The sequence below is a fragment of the Capricornis sumatraensis genome, chromosome 14, assembly GCF_032405125.1.
Source record: "Capricornis sumatraensis isolate serow.1 chromosome 14, serow.2, whole genome shotgun sequence".
Classification (NCBI taxonomy): Eukaryota; Metazoa; Chordata; class Mammalia; order Artiodactyla; family Bovidae; genus Capricornis; species Capricornis sumatraensis.
This window is the reverse complement of record NC_091082.1, coordinates 68,527,855-68,539,960: the sequence shown is the minus strand read 5'-3', so window position 1 is coordinate 68,539,960 and position 12,106 is coordinate 68,527,855. Positions and strand designations below refer to the sequence as shown.

At 33.7% G+C, this 12,106-nt stretch overlaps 1 protein-coding gene across 1 annotated transcript in view; it reads right to left on the bottom strand.

Annotated features, from left to right (window-relative positions):
- CEP350 (centrosomal protein 350) overlaps positions 1-12,106 on the bottom strand; it is a 125,384-nt gene that overhangs the window by 29,128 nt on the left and 84,150 nt on the right. The window contains exons 27-28 of the mRNA XM_068986345.1: positions 8,582-8,781; positions 850-1,061 (exon numbers count right to left, since the gene is read on the bottom strand). Coding sequence (XP_068842446.1) covers positions 850-1,061; positions 8,582-8,781 — 412 coding nt within the window. The remainder of the gene's footprint in view (positions 1-849; positions 1,062-8,581; positions 8,782-12,106) is intronic.

Sequence of the window (12,106 nt, the reverse complement as noted above, 5' to 3'; positions counted from 1 at the left end):
GTGAGGCTTAAAACATTATCTAAAGAATTGCTGTGAGGATAATCTACATAAGGCATTCAGCACACCTGGCACTTGATAAACACCCAATAAATATTACTTTTTATTATAAAAGTGACTTTAAGACACACTAGCTTTGACTTTCTTATATGGTCCATTCTGAACTTAGGTGGATTCTTTTTTCAAACACAAAGTGGCTTTTAACAATGTTTTTGTTCACTTACAGTATTTAATATTATTATGCTAATCCTTCATACACATTATAAAATTAAGCTTAGAAAAAACTAAATTTCTAGCTTAAGTTTTTACTAGGCAGTTTTTTTTACTAAAGTATAGAATTAAGGGCAATGTGATATTCTGAAGTGACTACTATTCCAATTTAGAATCCATATCCATTTCGGATCTGCCTTAAAGAGATGAAACCACTACTTTGATGAAGATATAGAGCAGTCATTAACTAAATTATAGAAAAGGCACACTGGTATGGTTTAAGGTCTTATTGTTTCTATTATGTGACAAATCGCAGACTTTAATAAGAACTTGCAAAAAAAAAAAAAAGAACTTGCACCACACATTATCTTTATTAAAGACTCTAGAAGTTCCTATCTCTGTTTATTAAAAACTTCATAGCATGTAATTTTATAAATGCCACTAAAACTAAAATTCATGTATTTATAAATTTTTAGGAGTCAATGAAAAGCTTTATTTCTACTCAAATGTCATGTACTGTATGTTACAGGTATGGGTGATAGTCAATGCTTCCTTAATAGCAAGAATATAACAGCTAATAATAAAACTTTCAGATAGGTTTTTTGTAGAGAACCTTTAAGATATAAATATATATTAACTTACATGTTTACTAGGCGAGGTAGAAGATTCCAGTTCTTGTGAAAAAACCATGTCTTCAGTAAGTATACTATGATCCGGACTCCCAGGATGCTCCTGAACTATGGACTCAGATGGTATATACTCAACGGCAGGGCTGCCCAATTCTTCTGGAATAGAGCTTTCACTGTGTAGATGAGAGTAGGAAGGTACTGGAGATTCTGTTTCACTCACTATTTCTAGAAGAGAAGGTGAAAACAAGAAAAAGTACACAATCATGGTCAAGGGAAATGTTCATCTGTTAAACTTTACATTTGTTTTTAGCATGATTTCACTAGTTTCATTTTTATATATTTTTTAATCCCATCACTTAATGAATCACATTTACTGTAACATCCTTAAGTCTAAGAATTTTGGCTGATGCAAACTGAGAGACATTATCTGTAACATATAGTCAGCAATGATAATGACAGACAACCTGAGTGTCTGTAAAGATGCAATTACAACTCATACATTTGTTTAGGAAAATGGAAACATATGGAAATCAGTCCAATCACTTTGGAAAGCAATTTGGGAGTATTTGGTAAAGATGAAAAAACACTTTATGATCTAGAGATTCTACTTCTAGGTATATGTCCTAGAGAAATCTTGTATATGTGCAGCAGGAGACATATACATGGTTATCAGCAGTATTGTTACAATAGAAAAAAACTAAGTAAAATGATGGCAATTGCAGACATGAAATTAAAAGACGCTTACTCATTGGAAGAAAAGTTATGACCAACCTAGATAGCATATTCAAAAGCAGAGACATTACTTTGCCAACAAAGCTCTGTCTAGTCAAGGCTATGGTTTTTCCAGTGCTCATGTATGGATGTGAGAGTTGGACTATAAAGAAAACTGAGCGCCAAAGAATTGATGCTTTTGAACTGTGGTGTTGGAGAAGACTCTTTAGAGTCCCTTGGACTGCAAGGAAATCCAACCAGTCCATCCTAAAGGAGATAAGTCCTGGGTGTTCATTGGAAGGACTGATGTTGAGGCTGAAACTCCAATACTTTGGCCACCTGATGCAAAGAGCTGACTCACTGGAAAAGACCCTGATGCTGGGAAAGACCGAAGGCAGGAGGAGAAGGGGATGACAGAGGATGAGATGGTTGGATGGCATCGTTGACTCTATGGACATGGGCTTGGGTGGACTCTGGGAGTTGGTGATGGACAGGGAGCCCTGGCGTGCTGCGGTTCATGAGGCTGCAAAGAGTCGGACATGACTAAGCCACTGAACTGAAGTAAAATGAATAAATTGTGATATATTCATAAACTGAAATGTTACACATTAATACAAATGAATGAACTGCATGCATCAATGGAGATATACTATGAATTTTACTCAGCCCTTTTGGAACTTGTAGCACTGTCTTGCCTCTGAAATTTCCTGTCCACTGTGGCCTCGGCTCTAAGAAAACAAATACTTTTGACAATAAACAGAAAATTCGTGACATTATACTTGTATAATCTTAAGAACGTACACTGCTTTCATTCTGTCACCATGGCTATAATGCCCCACAAGGATTAAGTTATACTTTGGCTCAACGTTGATAAAATTAGGTATCAATTACTATTATTATCACCATGTGCTCAGTTGTGTCAGACTTCTTGCGACCCTTTGTACTGTAGCCTGTCAGGCTCTTCTGTTCATGGGATTTCCCAGGCAAGAATACTGGAATGAGTTGCCATTTCCTTCTTCAGGGGATCTTCCTGACCTGGGGATTGAACCTGTATCTCCTACTGGCAGTCAAATCCTTTACCACTGAGCCACCTGGGAAGCCCAACAAAAGAAATACCTATACCCCCCAAAATGTTTTACTTTAATAAACATTTACAAAATTACATTTAATAAACTGCCTGTATATACCATATTTTATCTATTTATTTGCTGATAGAACTTCATCTTTTGGCTATTGTGAATAATGCTGCTATAAACATGGGTGTACAAACAGCTCTTTGAAAACTTGGTTTCAATTCTTTTTGGTATATATATATATATATATATATATATATAAACCCAAAAGTGGAATACAGTAATTCTATTTTTAATTTTTTGAGGCACTGATATACTATTTCCATAATAGTTACAACTATTTTACATTCCCATCAGCATTGCACACAGGTTCCAATTTCTCCAAATCCTTGTCAACGTTTTTTTTTTTTTTTTGAGAATAGCTTTCCTAATAGATGTGAGTGTGTACTTCACTGTATTGCTGACTTTTGAAGAGTTATATTTCAATAGGAGTCTAGCAACATTTTGACACTTTTAAAGAAATATGGACTATAGCAGAAAAACACCGAAACTTTGTAAAATGTTTAATCTGTAGGTGTTGTCCAATATGCTAGCCATCAGCCTCATGTTGCCACTTATACAGCAATTAAGCTCAATTTCTCAGTTCTACCAGCTAAATTTCAAGTGCTCAACAGCCATTTAAAAAATCAGGCTTTGGAAAAAAGTCCCAAGAGCTCTTCTCTGAATAATATTTTATGAAAGAAAGATACACTCCTTAATGATGGACACCTGTCAGATTTCTTGGACCCCAAGCTTACTTTTAATCCCTCATTGATTATTTGATGATTTCCTGCCACATGAGTTCCTTGTCACCCAAGACAGAACCCAGAAAAGCCAATTGGCAGCTTCCTTGCTGGGCACTGGAACTTGGGCATTGAAACTAGGTGTCCCAGCAGAAGACCTCATTACAAAAGTGAATAACGTGAAAAGGAAGGCTCCATGTGGACTCTACTTTAGGTGGCTTTTGGTAGTGACAGTGGATTTTTCAGAGGTTGCAAAGTGGTGCAGAAGTGGCATGAATGGGGAATGACAAAAACAGTAGTTTTCTTTAGTGCTCTGGTGAGTAGCTGCTAGAGCAGTCTTCTCATCAAGCCAGTTCTCTGCTGTGGTTTTAGAACTTCCTCTAGAAGCTCAGTGTAGAGCTGGCTTTCCAGTCAACTCAAAATTTTATTAACCACTACATGGTCTTCAGAAAGTAATTTTTCTGCTTGGTCTTAGTAAACTTCAGTTATTCCAACAATGTGCCCTAATGGGTACACACAATTCTTTTTCTTAGTTTTTCTTTTACTTATGTCATTTAGCTCATTAACTACACTACTCCTAAGCAATATTTGGTGAGATTGAAATTGTCTTTATCACATTTACCTAGTAACACTTTCCATGATCATATAGGTCAACAGTTCCTGACAGATGGAGGTTTGAATAACAACAACTAGTCTTGATTTGCCCTCTAGACATAGTTGGAAATGTTTTCTACTTCTATTACAGCCAATGATGAAACCTGAGAAACTGAATCTGTTTACTAGGTCCTCTTAAGTCTCCTTTCAAGATGGACAAGTCTAGCAGAATTTGAGGCTACAGAATGAGGATGTGGAAACTGACACAGAAGTAAGCCTTTACTGAAGAAACTAAATAAAAATTGCTAAGGATAAAGAGGAACACTACAGATGAACCGCATTCACTGCATCATTAGCTCTATGTATCACTTGGTATGTATAGCTAAACAACATACCATTTAGTTTTGTTTGCTTTTAATTTTCTATAAAAGAAATCAAACTGCTTACAGTCTTCTGTGATTTGAGATTCTTATATGTTGACTTGTATACTGTAATTTTTTCATCTTTACTGAGCATAACATGTAAATATACCACAATTTATTAATCCATTTTCCTATTTAATGTGGGTGGTTTCCTTTTTTTCCCCTGCCATTTCAAATACTGCTGTTATGAATAATGTCACATATATCTCCTAGTAGAGATAAATACTTATAGATATCTATATGTATATCTACATAATATCAATATTTATAGATAGCTTTATTTATATCCATTTATTATCTATGTAAAAGTTCTCTACAGCAGTGGTTTTAAGATTTTTTTTTACCTTTATCATAGTATTTATCCTTACTATGTATGACATAATGATATTTTCTATTCTGTTTCAATTTTAAACAATGCTGACTATAATCCACTAAACAGATTTCATGCATCTCTAATGGGACAAGCCAGAACTTGAAAAACAATGCTATAAGACAGCAGTTCCCAAACACTTTGGTCTCAGGACCACTTTATACTCTGTAAAAGTACTGAAGACCCCAAAAACTTAAGTTTATGTAGTTATAGATAGTTATATCTATCAGTATTTACCATAACAGAAATTAAGATCCATAAAAATTTTAATTTATTAAAAAATAAGAGTAATAAACCTTTATGTGTTAACATAAATTACATTTTCTAAAATTCAACACAGTACTTTTTTTGAAAAAATCAAGTTTAGTTGAAAGGAGAGAAACTTTTATCAACACAGTAAAATAAAATCTTTAATGGCTGGCTTAACAGAAGACAGGTGGATTCTGATATTTACTTCTGTATGCAATCTGTGGTTATGTGTTGATTTGGCTGAAGCGTATGCAGAAAATCTGGCTTCACACAAATGATACATAATAAGAAAAAGGAAGAGTATTTTAACAGTATTTACAGGTAATTGGATATCCTTTTTTAATGTCACACCAAAGGTGGACAATTAGTTTCTTAAATGTTAGCTGTAATGTGAAATCTTACACCATTATCAGCGAACTTTTCATAATGTTACATTAAAATCTACAGTCTGATCTTTCACCTTAATAGGATCTTTTACCCATACATGATTTTCTAATCCTCACTGGTCATTTGGAAAATATTGGTTCACTGAGTTATTAGGAAGATCTTTTCAAATATTTGCACATTTTATCACACAATATGAAAAGATGACTTTGACTGATATCATCACTCATACCAGAAAAGTCTGGAAAGCAGTCAAGCTTACAACAGGGGAAATAGCATTGCTAAAAGCCCTAATCTTCACTTGAAAGTTTTAATTTTATTATCAACAATAAACACTATCAGTTGTTTTTCTTGAAAAGTCAGAGCTGCTTCATTTATTTCTGAAAAATTGCTTATAAATACTCAAGACTGAATAACCACAGTTTGTTGGTCATTTAAGTAAACATGGTACCACATGAAAAAAAATGGCTAGTTCAGCTTGCAAATCAAATAACTAGCTTTTCTTCAAGATAAACGTCATGCTTTGGCAAACACAAGAGCTTTATGAATATTTTCTATTTGGTCACACAGAATATTAAAAAGATATGTACGCAAAGTTGAGATTCAATAATTAATATTTAAATTAATTATACAAATATTTAAAATTACATAAAATGTAATGGCATGTTTCTACTGTGAGTACAGGGTTGTGAACAGTATGACAACCACTATGTGATTTGGCTCTACTGCCTTGATTCATATTAACACATCAGCAATTTTACCCACCATTATTTTTACACTATCAGTGTAATGTTGACACAGTAAAAAAGGCAAACAACATGTCAGTATTATTCAGACCTTCTGAAAGGATCTCAGAGACCAAGGACCACACTTTAGGATTTATACTTGGCAACAGAATTGCTGAATTACAGGGCATACGTACCTGGCTCTATTATTTTTATTATTTTATTGATGATTTTTAATGGCTCACCTTTCAACCTGTTTTTCAAAGTAGGTTTAACAATTAACACTTACATCAGCAGTTCTTTGTTCCACCTACAAACCAACAGGTTTGATGGGTGTTTTCAATGGGGTGAATGATGGCTCCCCAAAAAATATATCTATGTCTCAATCCCCAAAACCTGTGAATACAATCTTATTTGGAAAAAAGGTCTGTAGATGTAATGAAATTAAGGATCTCATGATGAATCATCTGGGATTATCTGGGTAGGCCTTAAATTCAATGACAAGTTTCTTCATGAGTCAGAAGAGGAGAAAGACAGACAGAGGAGAAGACTATTTGAGACTGAGTTAAAAGCAGACACAAGGAATGCCTGTAGCATGCCACCAGAAGCTGGGAGACGAAAGAAAGAGCTGTGTCCTGGACCCTTCAGAGGGGGCACACAGTACTGCCAACACCCTGATTTTGTACTTCTGGCCTCCAGAAGTGAGCAAACAACAAGAAACCCCCACCAAATGTGTGGTAGTTTGTTAGGGCAGCCCTAGGAAATGAACATTGGCATGCAATGGTATTTAAGATTTTATGCTCTGATTACTAATGAAGTTGAACATCTTTTCATATGTTTATTGACTGTTTATAGAGTTTCTTATTTGTGAACCATATGCTCTTTCGCCTATTTTTTAAATGTGGCTGTCACTTATTATTGATTCACAGGAGTTGCCTATATATTTTTGATACTATTCCTTTGTCTGTTGTATATGCTGCAAATATGTTGTTTTACTTTATGGTGTATTAATAAACAAATAATTTATTAAAGTCAAATTTATATATCTTTCCTTTTATGATTTTTATCTTATATAATGTGAAAGAAATCTTTCCAGCCCCTTGATGTCATAAAGATACCCTTTCATATTGTCTTCTGAAAGTTTTACAGCTTAAATTTAACATTTACACTCTTCTCCCCGACTATAGATAGATCTTTTCATATTGTCAGGTAGGGACCCAACTTTATTTTCACTTCTGACAAAATTTATTGGAGATTCACACCTTTCTTCACTAGTCTCCTGAGTTATCTGTGTCAGAAATCAACTTTCATTTACTCACACGTCTTTTTCTGGGCTATTTGTTTAACAGTCTATTTGTCTATCTCTGATAACAAAAATCAGAAGCCTAGCAAGAATTCTTTGCCAAGTTTGACAGCTCCTTTTAAAATTTAAATGAAAAAGCAAAGGACTAAAACACAAGTTCTTGCATTGTGTTTTAGTCCTTTGCTTTTTCATATAAAATTTAAAAGGAGCTGTCAAACCTTGCCAAGAAGTCTTGCTAGGCTTCTGCTTTAAAGTGTCTTGAATCTATCATTAAATTCATAGAGAATTAACATCTTTATGATACTGAATCTGTCATGACTATGGAAAAGTTCTATTTATTTTGGTCTTCTCTAATGTTTCCTAAGAAAATTCTAAATTTTTCTCCATAAAGATCTTGTATACTTTTTAGAATTTATAAATGGCATCTCTTTTAAAAATTAGATTTTTCTAACAGATTTCTGCTTATCTATAGACATGCAATTGAGTTTTATTTGTGGATTGTATATCCAGCAACTTTCTATCCCTTTTTAATTCTAATAACTGACATGTAAATGCTGGATTTTCTATGTGCATAGCCCTCTCATCTGCAATAATGAGAGTTTTGCTTCTTCCTTTCATTCTACAGGTGAAAATAAGCAACTTTGATCTACAAATTCAAAGGAAAAAGTTTCTAAGTTTTATCATTAAAATATGAAGTCTGTTAAAGGTTTATTTTTTGTTTTTGTTGATAAATAACCTATATTGGGTAAAGAAAGTTTCCTTGTATTGCTAATTTGATTTGAGATTTATTACAAATGTTTTGGATTTTATTAAGTGTTTTTTTCTGAATCTTTGAGATATATGTATTTTTTCTCCTTTAATCTTTTACCACATTATCAATTTTAGTATGTGTTAAACCCTACTTGGTCCTAGAATAACCTATTTCCATTTCATGGAATTTACCCATTTGTTCTAAGTTTTCAAGTATATCAGCATAAAAGTATTTACCATATTTTCTTATCTTTCCAATTCTGAAACATATGTTTATATCACCTTCTTTACCCTTAATCATTCATATTTGTTAAGATAATGAAGTAAATCTTTCATTTATGCCAGGCTTTAGAATGTAGTCTGGACAGTTAGTATTTATTACCTTTCTGTTCGGCTCTCTGGTCCTCCAGCTCTTTCTTGGGAGTTTTAGGTTTTATCAATTCTTTGTCCCAGGCAGCCAAAGCTTGTTTTTCCATTTGACGAATTTCTGCTTCCTCTGCATCTAAACGTCGCTTCCACTCTAACAGCTCTTCTGCATGTTGTCGCCGCTGCATTAGTTTTTGCTCTCGTTTTGTCAGAAACCTATGGTCGCACCATGAAGAATAGTGAGAAAACAAATTTATAAGCAGAAATCACTTGAAGAGGTTTATTACTCATTATATTATCAATAAACTGTATAACAACAGGACATTCATAATATTCCTCTGAAAACAGTTTTTGAGAGAACAGAAGCTTTGTAAGTGATCTTATTCAGGAAATGAGAGAATTTATGTCCTACTTGTAGTTAACTGTTTGGAAGATTAGCAAAGGAAAAACAGTGGTAAATTCAGAAAAAATTTTTTTCAGAATATTCAGCCAACCATGACTGATAGTACTTATATATTCATTCTTCATAGGTGATTCTTTTTTCATAACAGAAGGTATAAAGAATTTATTCTGAAGGCTCAGACCAAAAAACACACAAACTCAAAACAACAAAGACCAAAACAACAACAACAAAAACCCCCAAAATCCCAAGCAAGCAAGCAAACAAAAAACATATTCTTGTCCCTTTTTGACCTTTATTTCAAATTCAGTCTGGTTTTGCTTCAGGTATAGTGAAGCATTACCTGGGAGATGCCATGTCAAGTGATAATCTATATCTGTTTTTCATGGAGAGAAACAATGAGCACCGCAGTCAGATGCCTTATGCATAAAACTTAACTATTTATTTACTTGAGTAAAAAATAAGGATGCACCAAATCCTCAAACTTCTCAATTTAACCCAATCTCTGAAATTAGATAGTCTAACAGATCTTGGCTCCAAAGGGTTAGAGAATAGCATTGATTTAGGAAAAGTTATTTGAGAAGTTAAAAAGCTTCTATTAAGCTCTCCTCAAATGTAGATGCCATAGCTAAATAAAAGGTGGGCTGCTCATATGACAAGTGTTAGATCTGTATTGGTAGCTAATCAACAAAAAGGCATTCACATATCCAACACACACTTAATAAAAAGCACAAGAACTGTCACTCTACTTTTTGAACAATCAGCATGTCAAATAATTTTCGGAACAAAAAGGTAAAATCTATAGGACATTTGACAAGAGGCCCCTAGGCTGTTAGGAAAAAGAAAGAAAGAAAAAAAAAAAGCAATAAAAACAAGCAAAAAGAACAGAGCATGCTCTATCAAAGAGTGCACTGAAAAAGGTGCAAAGTTACCTGACCAACTGGTTGTAGATATACAGCTGGAATTTGGGATGAAGGTTGGGAAAACAGACACTGAGAGAGGCCCAGTGATGAGACGTAAAGACAGAGAAGAAGTAGTGAACAGGAGAGCAGTGTCTACAAAATAAGGAGGAAGATTTTAAAACCAAGAGATCAAGACGTAGAAAGAATGAGAAAGGGAAAGCATAAGAGCTGAGCACAGAACTTTAAATATGCTTCCTGAACAACATTATAAGCCACTTGGTTAAAGCAAGTGTTATACTTTGTGTGACATACAAAACATTTGCTTTTATAGATCTTACCAATGATTTCTGAATATACATGCCTTTCTTCTCAGATGTTGCTTAACCATCATCTATACTTTCAGGTAAATTTATTTGTGAGTAAAGTAATGAGGAGTGTGAAGCTAAGTAAGTTTTTTTCTCATAAGCTTTAACATAAGAGTACAACAATTACGGCCATGAACCTCACACATCAGCAATTCTATACATACATGTAATCTTAAACGAGTAAATTTTGTACCTGTGTCTTATCATATATTTTAAACTTGAATTTAAATTTAAAAAGCACTACATTTGCCTTACTTAACTCACCATAATCTAGCTTGAAAATAGTTTAGAAAATTAATTTATAATAAAGATATCTTGTTCGTATCTACAACATAAAACTTACTGCTAACTGGACCTAGTGGAGCTATCTTGCTTTATATTTAACAAAGGCCCATTTAAACAATAATACTGGAATACCCATTCTATAAAATATTAGGGTACATAATTATGAATAAACTAAGTAGGAATTCCCTGGGAATCCAGTGATTAGGACTCAGTGCTTTCATTGCTTCACTGCGATGGCCCAGGTTCAATCCCTGGTCGGTGAAGTAACATCCTGCAAGCCACATGGTGTGGCTCCCCCACCCCAAAAGAGACAGAATAAACTAAGCTAGTTCCAGTAAATACTACCAGTAGTTTAAAAGAAAAAAAAAATCATGCTGTGGACAGTTCAATCAACCATAAGGTTAACAGTAGTAAGAAATTCCATATGTTAAACTTATAAAAGTAGGAAAAAAGCACTAGTTTCTCTTTTTAAAAAATTTTTAAATAGATCATTGTATATATGAAAGGATACATAAGTCTAGCAATAGGTTTAAAAAGGTTAATTCTCTTTGACAGAGCATGCTCCTGCTCACATGCACACAGTAACTTGTAGATCAAGGCCAACACTTATTGCCTTAGAAGAGCAAGGAATAATATACCAGTAAGTCACAGATGTGAGAAAATCTAGGTATGAATCCAGTCACTCATTTGGAATTTAAAAAGTATGAAGAATCTTGACTACATGTATATCTTTAGATAACTACATGTATAGATGATTTCAAGTCTGCTTCCCCACATACAACTTAATATTCACTTTCTCTCTCTCTCCCTCCTTCTCTCTATTGTTTCTGGATTGCCTTGATTTTCTGCACCGAAGTGCAAGGAAAAACAATTTTACCAACTTTCAGTAAGACACTGCACTCTTCCTTGCCCCTCGTTATGAATGTATAATAAGCTTATTTTGATGCCAATTATCAAAATATTATGCAAAAACAATGTACTTCAAAAAAGATTCAAAAATTCTATTCATAACATTCAAATATCACCCACCCTCTTAAGTATATAACAGCTAAATGCATGCATGACCTAGTAGAAAAAGCAGAATATTGGAACATGTGAAATAAACTGTAAAAAAAAAAAAAAAAAACATATTAAATGTTTTTGTCCAATTCAATATAGGGAATAATAACTTTCTCTCTTAGAACAAATACTAATCATTTACTTCTCATTTACAAAGATTAAAGCATATTCAAAAGCTCTAGGGTAGAAATGAACAACAAAAGAAATGCTAAAAAAAGAAAGCAGTATAAGAGATAGTACTAAGAAAAGTTTAAAGCTAGAATTTCTTCCCACAAACATGTTCCTTGCTTAATATACATATATTCTAGAATTCAAGAGGGTCCTCCAAAAGTTGATTAAAATTGAGATAAAAGCAGTAATACTTCACACTAGAGTTAAAAATCCTTCAAGATGCTGCACAAGTAAGACAAAATTATGAATGATGGAGACACAAATGCCTATACTCATAAAAAATGCTACTGATACACCCTATGCTGTTGTCAAGGCATTCCTCAACAAGGCCTCTAGTGGTTACAGAACACTGGATGAGA